At 42.0% G+C, this 18,103-nt stretch overlaps 1 protein-coding gene across 2 annotated transcripts in view; it reads right to left on the reverse strand.

Moving 5' to 3' along the window:
* Nucleotides 1-3,001: 3,001 nt before the first annotated feature.
* ITGA2 (integrin, alpha 2 (CD49B, alpha 2 subunit of VLA-2 receptor)) overlaps nucleotides 3,002-18,103 on the reverse strand; it is a 65,540-nt gene continuing 50,438 nt past the window's right edge. For both annotated transcript variants that reach the window (XM_014965061.1, XM_014965062.1), the window contains 9 exons: nucleotides 17,281-17,357; nucleotides 17,097-17,180; nucleotides 13,775-13,877; nucleotides 12,901-13,011; nucleotides 12,285-12,389; nucleotides 11,852-11,965; nucleotides 9,493-9,582; nucleotides 6,705-6,821; nucleotides 3,002-5,951 (listed from right to left, as the gene is read on the reverse strand). In XM_014965061.1, coding sequence (XP_014820547.1) covers nucleotides 5,862-5,951; nucleotides 6,705-6,821; nucleotides 9,493-9,582; nucleotides 11,852-11,965; nucleotides 12,285-12,389; nucleotides 12,901-13,011; nucleotides 13,775-13,877; nucleotides 17,097-17,180; nucleotides 17,281-17,357 — 891 coding nt within the window. In that variant the 3' untranslated portion in view covers nucleotides 3,002-5,861. The remainder of the gene's footprint in view (nucleotides 5,952-6,704; nucleotides 6,822-9,492; nucleotides 9,583-11,851; nucleotides 11,966-12,284; nucleotides 12,390-12,900; nucleotides 13,012-13,774; nucleotides 13,878-17,096; nucleotides 17,181-17,280; nucleotides 17,358-18,103) is intronic.

Here is an 18,103-nt window from a genome sequence, read left to right on the forward strand (position 1 = left end):
ATTGCTTAATTTGAAGAGTTTGCGTTCCCCGATGTCGATGGTGCGTTCCTCCGTGTTCTCCAGAGGAGCTCACCCCGGTGCGTGCCGTGACAGCAGGAGGGGATGGGGTCTCGGGGGGGCGGTGGGGACGGTGTTATGAGGAGGCGCCCCAGGAGGGGGCAGCCGAGAGGCGGCTGTGCCCGAGGAGCCTCCCTCCGGCCCAGGTGCTGGAGCTGCCGGGGAAGGCGGCCGCTGCCTCAGGAGGCTGCTGCCGCCCCACTCGGCAATGAAGCCCTCACATTGCTCGGCTTTAAGCTACATTTTTGGCTTCTCTCCCTGCTCACCTTTCTCATAGCTGTTCGAGGAATTTGTGGATTTCTAGGCTGATCCACTCATCTGCTCCATCAAAAACGTTTAAAAACAGTTGTGCGACGTGATCTTATCAAGTGTTAGAAAAAATTAGCATCCTGATGTACCTTTACAGCAGTTAGGAGTTCCACTTTGACTATTTTAAGAGAAAGAGGCAAATAGATTTTAAAAACTGCTAGCGTGCCAAAGCCTGTGATTGCCTATAAATAACTGATCATAAACGAGGTTAGAAAGGTTGACTTAAAAGATAGGACTTGTAACTTTTCTGAGGCTATGAAAATTCTATACACTTTACTACCTTTAAAGGCAATAAAAAGTTGAGGTAATTAGCTATAGGTTTTGAGATGCATTTTCACACCTTCATTTTCTTTAGTCTTTAATTTGCAAGCTTTTGTCGTACCTCAGTTTTAGATATAAAGGGTAATACACACAAGTCAGAATATAAGGAATCTGGCTTTCAATTCTGCAGAACACTGACACCTGGTGAACACTGGAGTTTTGTGCCTTAAGATTACAGTCATCTGATTCTGTGTTACAGAAGTGTTAAAAGTTGGTAGCCTGAACGTTTTTGTAGCACTGTTAAAAGTATGGAGGAGTTGAAGGTGGGGGGAAGAAAAGGAAGCTCTGTGAAAGTGGCTGGTTATTGCCATGACTGTCTTTCTTTTGTCTTCCAGTTCACAGCCAAGTTCCTCTCTTTTCCTTTCCTACCATGCTCCTGCTGAAATGTTACATTCAGCTTTTCCAGCATATGGGGGGCAAGTAGCCAGAGCTGCTGTCAGGAGATGCTACTGCTGAGCCATTCTGTATAAAGTGCAGGGCAGGAGACTGGCAGAATGCAGTGTAATTTTGGATGCCAGTGATGATAACCCCATGTTTATAGGAAGGCCTGACCATGGTAAGGTTTTAGCACCAACTATTCAACCAGAGCCATTCAAAGATAGGTATTCTGCTCTAATGTGAACTGACAGAGTACAATATAGCTTACCAGTAGTTTTATGCTCATGACTATAACCTGCAAGACTTCAAGTGCCCCTTCTTTGTGTACTTAGCAGAGTCATCCCCTTAGGGTTTTCACTGTTTGCTTCTGGAACAAAGAGATATTTGGCCCCATTTTACGTGAGGCCAGTCTCCCAGTTGCTAGACTGGCGTCTAGCAAATGTGATGCCCATCCACAAGAAGGGTTGGAAGGATGGTCTGGGGAACTACAGGCCTGTCAGTCTGACCTCGGTGCCTGGGAAGATCATGGAACAGACCATCCTGAGTGCCATTATGCAGCGCATGAAGCACGCCCAGGTGATCAGGCCCAGCCAGCACGGGTTCATGAGAGGCAGGTCCTGCTTGACAAACCTGATCTCCTTCTATGACAAAGTGACCCACTTGCTGGATGAAGGAAAGGCTGTGGATGTTGTTTATCTGGACTTCAGCAAAGCCTTTGATAGTCTCCCACAGTATCCTCCTGGAGAAACTGGCTGCCCATGGCCTAGATGGGAATACTCTGCACTGGGTTAAAAACTGTCTGGAGGGCTGGGCCCAGAGAGTGGTGGTGAATGGAGTCAAATCCAGTTGGTGGCTGGTCACGAGTGGTGTCCCACAGGGCTCGGTACTGGGACCCGTTCTCTTTAACACCTTTATCAATGATCTGGATGAGGGGATCGAGTGCACCCTCAGTAAATTTAGAGATGACACCAAGTTGGGTGGCAGTGTTGACCTGCTGAAGGGTAGAGAGGCTTTGCAGAGAGATCTGGACAGGCTGGATCGATGGGCTGAGACCAACAGGATGAAGTTCAACAAGGCCAAGTGCCGGGTCCTGCACTTGGGTCACAACAACCCCATGCAGTGCCACAGGCTTGGGGCAGAGTGGCTGGAGAGCTGCCTGGCAGAAAAGGACCTGGGGGTGTTGGTCGACTGTCGGCTGAACATGAGCCAGCAGTGTGCCCAGGTGGCCAAGAAGGCCAACAGCATCCTGGCCTGTATCAGGAACAGTGTGGCGAGTAGGGCCCGAGAGGTGATTGTCCCCCTGTACTCGGCACTGGTGAGGCCTCACCTTGAGTACTGTGTCCAGTTTTGGGCCCCCTACCATAAAAAAGACATTGAGGTGCTGGAGCGGGTCCAGAGAAGGGCGACAAAGATGGTGAGGGGTCTGGAGCACAAGTCTTATGAGGAGAGGCTGAGGGAGCTGGGGTTGTTCAGTCTGGAGAAGAGGAGGCTGAGGGGAGACCTTATCGCGCTCTATAACTACCTGAAGGGGGGGTGTAGAGAAGCGGGGGTCAGTCTCATCTCCCAAGTCACAGGAGATAGGACAAGGGGAAATGGCCTCAAGTTGCACCAGGGGAGGTTTAGATTGGATATTAGGAAACATTTCTTCACGGAAAGGGTTATCCAGCATTGGAATAGGCTGCCCAGGGAAGTGGTTGAGGCACCATCCCTGGAGGTGTTCAAAAGACGGGTTGACGTGGTCCTCAGGAATATGGTTTAGTGATTTTTTTTTTATTGCTTATTTCTTATTTATTTTTTTGTCAGAGTTAGGTTGATGGTTGGACTAGATGATATTTAAGGTCCCTTCCAACCTAGATGATTCTATGATTCTATGTAATGCTTTTTCAGTAGCATTTCTTCTCTTTAGGGTGCTGTTTAAAAAATAAATGAGTCTGTGTTCAGCAGTATTCTTGTTTTTATTGTAGTAACGCTGTTAGGTCCTCAGGTAGGCACCACAGTGATACAGTCCCTGCTCCCATAGAGCTTACATGCTAGCTTTCAGAAGTCAGTTTGATTATAAACTGTCTTGTACATCCCAAATCTATACATAGGCTCATATGAAACTTACTCTGATTTTGGACTTGGTTCTAGCACTTCAAGAAGTCAGCAGCTAGATTTTCAAGACCAGAATCAGGTATAAAGTGAGTTCACCAAAGATACTTCTGACTTCTCTTGCTGCAAGCACAAACAGAAGCACATGCTGAAGCTCAACATTTCAGAATATTATTTCACCTGTAATGTGCTGTTTTGAAAAAGTAAAACTAAAAAAACCAAACCATCCCCTTGCGCATAATACAAAATATACATAATATATCCAGCATTATTTGCGGCTGTGCCAACTTAAAAGTGCAATAAACTCACCCATTACAAAAACTCAATTAGCCATTTAAGTATTAATTGTAAAAGAAAAATAAACTAGTAACTCGAAGTGGTTAGGATACAAAAACCTTACCCATTGCTATGCCTTGCCATTTATTTTGGGAAAAAGTATTATGTCCAGGCAGGGGGGCAAATTCTGTTTTCTGGGACAAAATAAAACACAGTGAAGGCTAATGAATTGAATCATTGCTACCTAATTAATAAACTTCTAAATCCCCAAAGAAATTGGATGTCAGATATTGACCTGTACTTCTCACTGAAGGTGGAAGAAGGAAATCCAGCTGAATGCCTTACTTGTCCCTTGCAAGCAGCACCAGAAACGGAAGATGCTGCTATTGGCTGTGTTAATAAATTCCCCCTCTGGCCTGGAGTGCATGATCCTGGTTATGTAGGAGCTTCCCACACATATGGGTGTAGGGTTTTGTTTTCATGCTCACAAGTTTGTACAAGAATGGAGGCAGACATGTTTTTATCTTTACTTTCAGAGCATTTGCCCTCAGGGTTTATAATTACAAGTCAGGAGCTTATTCTTTAGCTTTATGCAATTGCTACATTTTTTTTTTTTTCACTTTTAAAATAATTGTTTTGGTTACAAACTCAGCTGATGGCAACAATCTTGTTTGACACTCAAGATCAGAATCTGGATTGTTTTTCAGAATGTTAAAAAAACCCCCACCCCAAAACATAACATTTCATAGATACAAAATAAATCCAAAACACATATAAAACTACACTGAGCGCAATCCAGCTGTCACTGTAAATGAAGCTATTATTTGCCAAAGAGGTGGTTGGCTCCTGACTGATTAAAAAAGACAGTAAAACTTTCAAATGTGCTCAAGCCTAGTTTTTGAAGAGTCCCTCAGAAAATAATCTCAAAGGTCCCTAAGGGTAATTACAGTCTAGCTTTGGGGGAAAGAAAACGTGTCTTACTCTTCAAGTAAGTCACCTTGAGTTGGAAACAATCTCACTTGCATGGCATGACAACACGCTCATCTTTTCTCACAATCAATTATAACTGCCAGCCATGAGACAGAAAGGCAGCCAAGAGGCATATTCTCCTGACTTTTACCAGTCTTACAGCATGGGCCTTTTTAAGACTGAGCTTTCATTAAAACCAGGCAGCATTAACAGCATGTGATAGACTTGAGGTGTGTAACCAACACAGAGACACCCAAGTGTTGTGCTCAGAGCTCCTTCCAGAGCGCTACAGTACTGTACTGTATGAAACATAAGTTAACTTCATCAAGACATGAACACGTGGAACCAAATATAATGTGACAGGTAAGGAGGTCATACTGAACTTTGGTCTCCTGGAGGCACTGAGATGCTAAAGAAACAAGTGCAGTAAACAGTTTACAGAGCTTAGATCTTCACTATCCCCTGTCCTAATGTGCATACTTCCTCAGTCATCATCCCCTTTAGATCACTTCATGCTCTTAGTCTTGCAAAATCTTTCAGTACAAAATTAAAGGCAAGATCCTGATCATCTTCCCTATTTACATCAAAAACCAAACTGACGTCAGACGGACTGCAAGCATGAAGCACAGTGTAACAGTAGTGCTAGTGCTTCTCAAGATAAGATTTGAAAAACAATCATAACATTGCAGAGAACATGTAAGTGATTATGCAATTAATATTTTCTTCTTGGAGAGAAAGTATGCAGAAGGCAGTTATACATACCATTTGGTAATATTTCACCAAAACACTCTACTTCAGTAATTTAGTTGTGACCTTAGTGCAAGGAATTAGGTGAACTTTTGGAGCAGTTTGCCTATCCAGTTATCCTGTAGCACCCAGACAGACATCTTCATACGCAGTTCCCACTTTATAGATTAGTTAAAACAAAGGTTTGCTGGTGCAAATTATTTCCCTAAAACAATAAGGATGGAGCTAGTCAATGAAAAAATGAGTTTTCTTCTCCCAGTCTGGAAGCAGTATTCACCACACATTCATCATCAACTTAATAGAAAATGTCCTTTACACATATGGTACTTGTCAACTGAATTATGAACTGATGCTGTTCCACAATAATCAGAAATAAATTGCTCTGTTTCACTCTGCAGTGGATCAGGAGAAGGGTTGCTGGCACAATATGTTACTGTAAACTCCGGACCTGCCAGTTCTAAGGGCTAAGTTTGCTTGAAAGGCAAAAATTTACAAGAAAAGGCACTATAAATCATTTTTGAAAAAACCAAACTGTCCTGCAGTTACTCTTATAATAGAGTAGAATCTGTAAAATATTTTCATCTATAAAAAGACACTTTCATTAAAGATGTTTAAATGTTACTACGCTTTAAGGCACTCCAGCTGAAGAACCGACTGGATCACTACTGTTGGTGGCTCAGATCTCCTCTCTTTATCCACAAAACTCACGTTTCTCAGTCTTTGTCCTTTGTGAGTTCTGTAATTTCATCGACATCTTCTATATCCTGTGTCATTTTCTCATACTGTCTCTTGAAGAAGCCAAGCTGTGAGAAGTATTAAAATAACACCACATCGCAGTCAGTCATCGATAGTTATGTTTCTCAGCTAAGCTAAATAGTGTGATGGAAGAAATGTGTGTGTGCACACACACTGATTTGTAGGCAGTTCCTAACTCTAAAATGAAAGGAGCTGGGCCTTAAACTCCTGCCTGGTGTGACTAAATGCCAAAGCAGCAGGGCTGAGTAGCCAGTTGTCCGCCTGTCAAGATACATGTATCTCCATGCTGCCTTTGTGTGCCAAGGAGACCTTCAACCACCAATGCCCTGGCGCACAGAAGAACTTTTTTCTCCCCTTAATCTAGGTATCCTTTGCAAATGACTTTTCGCCCTTCCCCTCCTCTCTTCACTTTTTGTTTGTTACGTGTATATCCTCTCCCTCCTTGCTTCTAATCCCCAGCCTTGCCCACTGGGAAAATCATGGGAGTTCAGAGCCCAGCTGGGGAACTATGGAAGGCAGTGTCAAAAGGAAAAAAAGTAAATGCCACAGCTCCGGTTTTGAACCATTGGAAACTCATTTATCATCTTCATGTTGCCAATTTCTACAGGGACCCATTTAAGAACTTTGATCTTTAAGCCCTTCTAAATGCTCCCATCAAGGGCACAGTGCCAATGCAGTATTATTCATGCCACCAAACTGCATATGCAGTTTTGTTCAGCTCCAGAGAAGAGAAATTCCAAAGAAAATAGCCCAAACGTATTTATACCTTTCTGATTTTAAGACTATAAACATCTACTTACTTTCCACAAAACAGCAACCAATACTAACAGCAAGAGGAGTCCAGCCAATATACTGCCGATCACAACACCAACTGGTATCTCTGCTTTCTCATCTGGCTTCATTATCGTAACTGGAATCTGAAAGCACAGATACCGTGTGTTAGGGGTTGATGTTAACTGCACATAAAGTAGGATTTATAAAGTAATTCCATCACTAATCTAGAATAGCTGGACTGCACACATTCTAGAATCAATGACTGGAACACACCATGCAATTACAGCCCCTTCACTGGTGTCCACAGGTACCTGGTTGCACCACCATGGCACCAACTCTTTCAGAGTTGTCCCCATAGTGCACAGACACACCATGATCACTAGGTAAACCAGACACGCTTACAGGGAATAGCCTGGTGTGGAGCCCCATCTGCTCAAAACAGACTTCTGCCGCATCAGCTGGAGAAGAACTACTTCCAACCCAGCATCGTCAGAGGCTGTTATCTGTGATGGGCACCTGTAGGAGGCAACACTAATCTTGGGGGCCAGACACCATAGGGCACTCCCTGCGTCTGCTGAAATTTCTCCCCTCCTGCTGGGCAGGTCTCTCTGCCTCCTTTGCCTGCTGTTTCTACCTGCTGGGAAACCACTAACAACTTGTTAGATCTGATGTTAATCTCTGCTCTCCTGAGCTTGACTGCTTGAATTTGCTGTAAGATGTATGGGTCAAACAGGAGTGTTTCTAGCACACCTACACTTCCTGAGCTACAAGCAATACCAGAGAGCTCCCAGAACAGCATATGGTGTCTGGAAGTTAGTTTTCAGGTGATATCCTATCTATCCCATATTTGGTACAACCAAGTATATAGTTATGTAGAACTTAGTTGCTCAGGGAGACATTGCTATAATATTTATGAACTGTCAAATCTTTGGATTTAATCTTGGAACAACATGCATTTAGCATGAAGGTTTTTTTCCTTCCTGAAACATGATAAAAGAAGTCACGTTGGTTTACTTTCTCAGGGTTGCTTGCTCAGTGCATTTGTCTGGTGTAATTTAATCTTAAGCTTTCTGGGAAAATTGCACTGCACTGACATCTCAGTGATTTAAGTCGTTTCTGCTGGAAGGCTCCAGTGTTGTGCTAGGTGTGGCCATGTGTATTCATTTCACTGAGGCAGCCTGGCTTTGTGTATTTTCTAACCCAATGATGGCCATAATGATGGTTATAGCAGGTTAACATTCGGTCCTCCAGCTGGCAGTCCTTTCCAATTGGAAAAAATCTGAAAGCTTTTACGCAAAGATACCTAAGCAGCTTCCCCACATGGCATCACAAGGCAATATTAATCCATTTGGCTACACTGCAACCCAGGTCATCCAAACTAAAGAGCCAATCTCATATGTATGTGCCTTTTGCCTAGTAATGCTTTCTCCATTAGATTAATGGTGAAGTGGCACCATTGGAGAGGTAAATCAATGCCTACGAACAAATACCTTCCCTGAAATCAAACTGTGGTCCGTAAGACACCACAGCTGGGATTCACCTCATCTAGTGTTATATCTACAATATAGTTCCTTGGCTTCCAATGGAGAAGTATGGGCTTTTTTAGGGCCTTATTCACCCTACATATTTTAAGAATCGTCTTTAAGATGAGATGAATTGCATCTCAGAAATACTTACTCTTTCTATGGATTAGGGTTTATAGAAGGGCTAACTCTGATGTGGATGACTAATGTAGATATTAAGTTGCATGAATCCTACCACCCAGAAGTACACATATATTCCCTTTGCTTCTTCAGACACTGGAGGTTTATTTAGAGGTTTTTCAGAAGAAATGGAGTGACCCATGAGAAAGCAATGACAAAAAAAAGCACTGAATTATGGTCTTATTTCCAAATTGAGATAGATCAATCGATAACTGCCTTTGTGCATATTTAACTGAATTTTCCATTGCCTGTGAATGGGTTATGCTATACATTCTCACAGATATTTGATTCCTTTACTAACTTGCATTTTGGTCCTCAATGGCCTTGGTTATTTTTATGGATAAAACAGGCTGGTAAATCCTATAAAAACAAATCTAAACTTAGTACTGCAAATGGAAGAGTGTTCCTCTATAGAAAGGCCAAGAGAACAAGGTATATTTTTATTACAACAACCCCAGAGCACAACTGCATTCAAGTGTTGTTTATGCTTGTATATAGCAGATGGAGACCTTGGGAGAAGGATTTTACACTAATACAGAGATGGATTGGAGTCTTTTCTTGAGACGAGCTGTGTCCATATTGTCCACATGACAGCCATTCCAAATACAGAAAACACTGCACAATATTTTACAAATGAGATTAAGTATATTTGCTGGAGACCTGTGCCAAACATCTGTCTAGAAATGTCAAACCAAATACACGTACAGAGGTAAGACTGTAATTCAGATTTGCAAAAATGATTCCCAGAGCTCATTTATCTACAATAATTAATTCCACTGCATAAATAAGTCCAAATTTTGATCTTTTCATTAACAGGAAGCTGAACAAATTTCACAAGTTTCTAACTGAGTTTTGCTGATAGTTCTACAATCTATTTCAGATCTACAGATTTTAAGTAAGTCTGGTTTATATAGTAGTTGGCTGAAACAAAAACATTGTAATAACTTAAGGGAGGTTGAATACAGCCAGAAGGATACATTAGTTCAACATAACCAAATATCATTAGAGTTTTTAATCTGCTGTGTAGTCCTAAAGGACACTGAAAATTAAATATTATCACTTTAATACGATAAAAGATAAGAGAAGTTGAAAAAATATTGTTATCACTTACAGTTAGGGTATTCTCTCCAATTATAAATAATTCAGGGTTATGCGTATCAATTTTTGCCTCTGCAGAGAGTTGCAATGTCTGGAAAGTTAACTGAAAGAGAAGTTTAAAAAAACCAACAACCGTAAAGCTCTATTACATGGCCAATCGATTACAATGTAGACATCCTAAAATATTTCTCTTGCTTTGAAATGAGGATTTCAGAACCAGAAAAAAAAAAATCACAGTATTAAGAAAATTAAAATGATCTTTTTATTTGTCCCAACCTAACATGTCTATGACTTAATTTTGCTGTTGTCACTTACTAGCAATGAAACTGGAGAACTGGCCTTTTTTTCTTGAACATACAGTTCAGACAAAACAGAAGAATTTGATTATATATCCATTTTTATAGTTATTTCAAAGCTGTCACTACTGCTAGTAGGGTGGAGATGGGGGGAAAAATAGCAGTAAGAAAGGGAGAAATAGCTCAGCAACAGAAGACAGATGGGGATATATATCTGGCCTTTGAAAGAGATGGAAACTGGATGTTCTTTCCCTTCTCCCCCCCTCCGCCCCCCTCCTCTATCCAATGCTTCTGTTTTTCCCCATTTATTTTTTCCTACCGGTATCTGTTCCTCTCTACTGCTCAAATTCTGACATCGCTCCCTCAGCTTAAACAAAGGAGATGTCAAAAAATCTCAAGCCAAGTCCCATTTGAAAAGGGGCCTTGTGCCAGATGCCGCTTCCCTCTGCGCAGGTGCGGCAGGGCAGAGGAGCAGGCCTGTGCAGGCACCCCAGCTCACCGCTGCTCCTCTCCCTCCACGCCGGCCACGGAGGGCCCTGTTTCCTACAAGACCACCAGGAACAACACAGGTTCATGGGAGCAGAGGGGCGCTCGCCAGCTACTCCAAATGCAATGCCTGCTCGTGTCATTTTGCGTCCCCCCAGCCACTTCTCCGTGGCAGGGCCAGGTACGGAGGGTTTGACGCAGGGAACGTGGAGACGGGTCCGCAGCAGCTGATGCACACCAAAGTGGCCAGCATACGGTCACTGGATGCCAGCACTATGGCCATCTGCTGAAGTGGTCTGTCCTGTGCTCCTAAATGTTTCTAAACCCGCTAGAGCACTCTTCAAAACACCTGGTTAATTCCCGAACATGTCTTTCTTTGCTTTGCTTAGCAGGTACTGGCAAGCCTGCTGTCCCCTGGTTGGACAATGACTGATTGCCCCTAAAGAAAAAGGCTGATAATGTACATTATTGAGTGCTTGCAAGATCATTTGCACTGAACACTGCGAATCAAAAGGACAATACCAAAACGGGAGATGAGAGGAAAACTGTGACATCTGATTTTTCCTTCCCATTACCCATTGGCAAACAAATTCCACTCACTTTTTTGCAAGGGCAGCAACCTTTTGTTCAGGTCTCCACCTTCTGCATACCTGACAACACTAACAACTGGTCTTGACCCGGCTGATTTGAAAAATACAAACTTTAAAGACAGACAGATGCTTTCCTTCACACACTTGCATAAGTGTATTACATTATCAACCTGACCTTTTCCTTTTAAGAGCTGAATGCTAAAGCTGACAACAGCCCTGCTGTTAAATGTCAATACCTGTCATAAGACTCGCCAGACAAACTAAGGAGACTGCGTCATATTCCTGACACTGTAGGCAAACCCAGGACTCCAAGACAGTTTGGTTGGTTGCCTAGCTAAGAAGCAAACACGGTCTCATTTCAAAAGTCTGGTATATGAGTTGTATCCTGGAGGACACATGGTGATTTAAAATGGGAAACTCAAGACATTATTAATGGATAGTTTTAAGCATCCTGTAGGTCTTTAAGCAATGACTGTTTCCTTGACACTAACTGTAATAAAAACAAAAAATCAATTAAAAAATTTTTCCACACCTTCTCTAAGAAATATAACTGGCAGCATTGACAGGCTTTTGATATTTTATTGTTACCTAAAATGATAACTATGAAGGCTGTGATGCTCAAAAGCTAAAAGCAACATTATTTTCCAGGCTATGATGATACTGTATTCTGCTGTTCTATGTTGAGTTTTGTGGAAACTGTAGTTCCCCTTGAATGGATTTAACAGATACAGAAAATGTTTTTTTCAGCTGTGAAGGTTACATTATCACAGCATTTTCTTGGGTTTTGTGCTGGACTGAAGGTTATCAGCTCCATTATGCAGCCTCACAACTTATTTTACTTACAGATTCAAGTTTTCAATCTGGAAAAACACACACAACAATGTAAAGTAAAGGAAGGTCTTTGAAGATTGGAAGACCTCCTTACTGAACTTTGAAAAATACCAGGAGTTAGGCAATATTAGAGTATTGGATCCTTCAAGAAGACACAGCTGGTACTCACAGCAGCAAAGGTTCCATTCCAGATTCGGGTGGACACATTCACAAAGTACTCTCCCTTCAGCATCAGGTCTTCCAGTTTGCAAGCAATGGTGCTGCACTTCACATTCTTACAGTTCTTCCCAGGGAAACAGCAAGGAGAAGCAACAGCATGCATTAAAATGAGCTTTAATAAATGTTCTCTTAACATCCAGATTTTTTGCCCTTGCCTTTGCCATTCTGTGCATGCAAACCCGGTGCTTGCAGGCTGTGAAGAACATGCACCTTTTCTCCTAAGGCAGATGCAGTACGTGTGAGAACATCCATAGGCTGCCCTCCTGCACTGTGTCTGAGGAATGCCATCCCACCACAGCTCTTCCCACAGGTACAGCAGTGGGCTCGCAAGGGTCAGCCCTGCACCCCTGTCCTGTGGTACGGCAGCCCTGAGTCTTACTCACCAGTTCTTTGGAAGCTCTGAAGTTCTCTTTCGTGAAAGATGCAGAATAAGGTCTTTTCCCTATTTGCAGTGGATTTATCTGAGCTTGACAAGTAACACCTCTTGCCTAGGAAAGATGGCAGGAATGAAATCGGATGAATCATACTTGGGCGTTTATAGTCATCATAGTATATATTTCTGGGATGAGATGGTGGCTGCGAAAGGCTAGATTATATAACACAGATACTTCGGAAACTAAGAGACTGTATGTGGTTTTGCTCAAAATTAAATGGCTCTTATGGTAATATTTTTCTCCCCTCACTGACCTGAAGGGTTTGTTTCTATCTAAAAATTCCAGTTTTCCTAAAGCCTCCACGGAACTTGGAGAAGGACCTAGCTGAAGGGTTCCAGAGACATATGAAAAGTCAGCCATGGACCACAAAGATAATCCACATCTACCAAATAACAGACTAGTGCGCTGCTGACGTGGTGGTCCTCCCCCTTCCCTTTGTGAGGAAGGGACAAGGAGAAAGGGCATAGATTCTCTGAATCTCAGCCACATGATGAGGGAAGTAATTGTTGTTTATGGTACTGACTAAACCCCAGAACACAGCAGTTTATGTAATTCAGTTCTTCACCTGATCTGTGGTGACTGCAGTTATGTACATCAGTGGATTGTCTTTGGTAGTCAGTTCTGGAAGATAGATTTTTACAGATGCCATCTTTACTGGAATACTTCCGGTTGTTATCTGCAATGCAAATAACTCACAATTAATTCAGGTAGCTATACTTAGATATGCATAAGTTATTCAATATAGCAAGAACATCAGAAATTGTGGATATTTATGGAAGAATTGGACTTCTTTTGCATCAGTGTTTTTTATACAAAGACACCTACTAGGGCAGTAATTACATTAAGCCAATAATAAATCAGAAAGTGTACTGTATAGGTTCAGGTCCCTGTCTGTTTCCTTAGCAAAGCTCTTCTTAATTCCATGAAATATGGTTTGAAAAGCAAATATTCTGCCATAGCCAAAAAGGATTGTTATTTAGTCCTTTGGAGTAGCAGTTACAGGAATGTAAATGGAACATAATTTAAGATTCTTCCACGTTGCATATTTGGATCTCAGTTTTTCTGAGTTATGTAATAAATGCTGTGATCTGGCTAGTTCTTGCATCTGGTTTGAGCATTTAACCCTTGCCAAACGTCAAGTTTCAGAGTCCAAGCCTGCAAAGACTTGTTTTATCAAGCTGGCAGAAGCTTTGTGAAAATATAGTCTAAAATTAACCATTAACTGTCTTCTAAATAAGTAAACAGTGCAGGACCAATCCTTCTCCCATTCTACGTGTGCAGTAAGCATTTATCCCCCAGCTATTTCCAGTTATATATTTTCTTAATTGACTGATTCAAAAGCATCAAAGTCAGACAGTGAAATCAGGAATGTTTTTTCAACTAAGTTTTGGGACCAGGAGGAGGTAAGGCAGCTTCTCGAACCAGAAACATTTACTAACCTTAACTGAGAAGTTGAATGCGGGGCCAATATCTTCAAAATTATTCACAGTGGAAGGAATGTTATGACCAGAGTATACTTCATAGAAGTTGATGTTGGCAAGCCTAGTTAACAACCGTAAAACAATACATTTGAATTTGGCAGCTGCTTTGAAAACATATGTTACTGGATGTGCCTCCGTAAAACAGGTCAGAAGTACAGTCAGAAGAAAAATTGATCACTTGTACCACTGCTTCAATTTTACAAAGTTGGTTAAGAAAACGCACAGTGTACTGAAGTCCAGACCCAGAGTGAGCATGTGAAGGAAAGACAGGAGGGATGTGTGAGATGCAGGCTCTGCTCAGCCTCCTGCACCCCACGGTGTTTCAGTGCCATACTGCAAGCTCCTCTCCTGGCCACAAACTCTTGAGTTTCAGCCTTGCAGTCGTCTCCCTCCTCAGAAAGGGCCACCCAATGATCCCCCTTGGTACACATGTAACAGCAAGTGCCAACAGACCCAGGGAGATGCTGGGCCCTAACATCACAGGCAGGCTGGTTTCCACAACCTTCTTGTGTCCATGGTGCGTACTGTGTAGCCCTCGGGTCTCCTCTGGACCACTTTCTTTAGCATTAATGGGTTTCAAAATTTGAAATGTCCAAACTAACAAGAACACACACGGGTTACAGCCCACCACAGCATGACATTACGCCTGTATGACAGAAGTATGTGGTGCAAGGGCCTGTGGATGCTCAGGGGGTTCAGCCAGCTGGGGCCATGCCCCAAGACAAAGCATCCCCGTGTAGTGCACTGCATCCATCTGCTACCTGTGAGCAGCTCCTCTGCTGAACCAGCCCAGAACTGTGTCTACTCTTCATCATTAGCTTTTATTAGGAGGCTAATTTGACTCATCAAAAAGCAGACAGGGCAGTGAGTTACCAAGCAGCAGGGGCTATCATGATTCCTACATCAGCTCCTCCTGTAGCACAAATTGCAAATCCATCTTCTTTACTTGTGCTGCTCTCCCCACTTAACCTGGGTAACATCTGTGCATACAATCCCAAATTAACAAATGTGCAGTCTCATAGAGGTGCTTCCTCATCAGTCATGCTCCTCCGTACTGCACTGTGAATCCTTTTCAACCTTCCATACTTCCTCCCATAGCCCCTTTCCTTGAAGGTCCTCCTCACAAGGACTTCTAGGAAAACCTGTGTGATGTATTTTCTGCTTCCTTATTGCTCAAATCTTCAGTCCTTCCAGGATGCACACTGTCAGCTTCCTTGCCCTTTCAGGAGTCACTGGTAAAATTGATTCCCACCTCTTCTCCTGGAAACTCAGATTAGGAGATTTTCCCTAGAAAGCTTTCATTTCAGCAAGACAACACTTTTTTCCTCAAGCGTTATATTTCAAGAGGTTGCTTCTCGGCTATATTACCTGCCTCAAGAAGGAACTATCTCCAGATAGATATTTTCTAAGTGGAAGAGTGTAAAAATGAGTTAATTCCAAGAGAGGTATTTAAAATTGTAACCTGGGCTTAATGTGTACTTCCTTTAGATCTTTTAAATTGATTCATCTCCAAGAATAACTAATCCTTTTCTGGCAGTAGGGATTCCTTCATGCGTTGACTTGCATATGAAATTGCATTTGTGTATACTCAGGAGATGCATTTGCATTCAAACCCCCATTTTTCCTTGAGTAACTCTTTTAAATAGACTCCAAGCCCGGCCTTTTCTGAGGCACTGAGTTTCTGTTAATATTTCTCAGCTAATGAGATTTGCTGATTAAAGTTTGCACCACCTCAGTCTCCTATGAGGCTGCTGAAGTTGCTGTGCTAGGCACCTAGTCAGACGCTCCTGTAGTCTCTGTGTCACTGCCAGCTTTAGTAACACCCTCTTTCTGCTGAGGTCTCATCTCAGCTGAAAGGACTTGCATTGCTGACTCAAATGCTTCTCTGCAATTGAAATAATCTGAAAAATTCTGCACAACTTCAAAATTGGTGCATCTAGCTGTGGTGAATGCAGGACCTGCGAATATTCTGAAGCTGCTGCTGCAAAGCAGGTTATTAAATTGGCTTCTGTACTGTGGCCCCTATTCCAGCTCAGGTGATCCTATGCAGCCAATAGTTCTGGTAATCATGGTGGTGTTTGAATTCATTGTTTCTGTGCATTTTTAAGCACCTTCCTCTTTTTTAAATTTCTGCCATGCTTTGAATAATTACTATTTATTTTCTATCAGTTTATGTTTACAAACCTTGGAATGCTTCAGGATGCAAAAGCATTTTTTCACCAAGAATTGGCGACCAAGTGCGTTAAATACAACTACATGTAGTTTATCCTTGAAATTCAGTAATTGGGAAAGATAAACAAAGCATTTCTTTGATGAAAAGTAAAATACCCTATCTTGATCTGAAAGTCAAAACAGTGTATTTTGTTTCAGTTCAAATTTAATTTGAACTGTAACTGAAATTATTTTTGTTTGGAACAGTAACCAACTAATTACTATTTCAGTGCCTCCCAAATCACTGGGGCTTTCCAAGGCTGGAGATAAGAGGTTTCAAGGGCATGATATGAAGATCAGTCTTAAAGGGTTTTTTGTCTGTCTGTCTCCCTCTGCCCGCCCGGCTGTCTCTCCTTACAAACCGCCTGTCTCAGGGCAAAGGATCCCTCTTGCAACAGCCCTGACCTTCCTTCAGTGGGGAGGGGGAAGGGCTGACACCGAAAGGGAAGGGGTAGTTGTGAGCCAGAGGTTCTGCGTGGGCATGTGGGAAAGCAGGTTGTGCTGCTCCCCATGCCCATGCAGCTGCAGCAAAGTGGAATCTGCCATGTGCCCCCCCCCGGTTTTAGTTCAAATCATCCCTTCAAACTGCTAACAAGTGTTTATATTTTTGGTCCAGGTTCAGATATGTCCATAATTATCTCTTTTTTCTCCCCTCGTCCTCAGCTTTGCTGAGAGCATTTTTTTCTTCTTGTTCTTTTGTTTAGTTTTCATCACTTTACCTCCCTATTTGATCCAGCGTTATTACATGTGAGCCCAGAGGCTCAAATTACATAGCATATACAAATTATATTACTGAAATCACAAGCACTGCCTGTTTTTTATACCACTTCCATTCATGTGAGCATGTCTAACAATTGTGCAGAGGGAAACATAGATCCATAATTTTTACATGAAAAAATTATTGGAAGAACATAAAATTATGCTACTGTTGATGAAATGCGAATTTCTTACAACTTCCAAAATGAAAACAAAATTTCCCTATCTTTTCAGTGGCCTTTCAACAGTGGACTGTTACTATATTCAAATACCTTGGCAAAATGACACTGACTCTTTACTTTATTCAACATACCTTGTGAAGTGAATTTCTGCATCATATCGCAAAGGAATTGATAAGCTGACCTGGTTGTCCAATTCTTGCTCTTCCTTACTTTCGCTGTTTATCAGAACACATTTTAGTCAGGTGTTATTTTATACAAATAAGGTATATTATACAAATAATATCAAACTTGCTTTTATATGATTATATACTTTACCTCAATGCACGAAAACTTAGAACTGCCACATTCTGAAGATTTTTCAGGTTAAAATCAAAACTAATATCAAAAGATACCTATGGAAGAGACAGAGAACACACAGTAAATGAGCTGATGGTACAACATCCAAAGGACTTCTCAATAGCAACGTAATTATTCATATCTAGAATTGCCTTCTGTATATGAACTCTCTCCACCAATTTCTGTGCTATATTTCAGTAATTTATAATACTCCGGAATTGCTTTCTTCCTCACTTTCTCCTACAAATTGGCATTGTCACACATGAGCTATTTGCATTTTTAAATTGTCTATAGCTAGCTACATGCTGCAGCAAAAGGTGTTCAGGATTCACTCATTTCTTCCATTTGTTCCAATGGGTCCACTTTGACCAATGCCGTTAAAAATTCAGAACAAACTTAACTTTTAATATGCAATTAATTTTTTTTTATTTTGCTCCCCCTGCTGCAGGACATCATGTTTCTATTCTTTTTAGTGAGTTTCTTATTCCACCAGCTGATTCTCTTAGAGGCTGGAAGCCTATTTCTCTTCTGCCCTTGAGGAATAAGAGATTAAGTTCCATAAAACCACGGATATCCCAAGGTTTATTATATATATGAAAAAAAGGATATAGCATCTATCCTACAGGTGCATGGACCACCCCTCTCCTCACAAAGCGATGCTGCTTTCTAGGAGAGATGAAATTCAGAGCAGAAGAGGGAGCTACCCCAGGTTCATGCAGGAGGAGGGGTTCGATGGGAGTTGTGCCCAGTTCCCAGGCTACGCACAGCACTCTCTGCTTCTGGCCCCAGCCCTCACCCTCCA

Source organism: Calidris pugnax, unplaced genomic scaffold (genome assembly GCF_001431845.1).
Source record: "Calidris pugnax isolate Ruff unplaced genomic scaffold, ASM143184v1 scaffold273, whole genome shotgun sequence".
Taxonomy (NCBI): domain Eukaryota; kingdom Metazoa; phylum Chordata; class Aves; order Charadriiformes; family Scolopacidae; genus Calidris; species Calidris pugnax.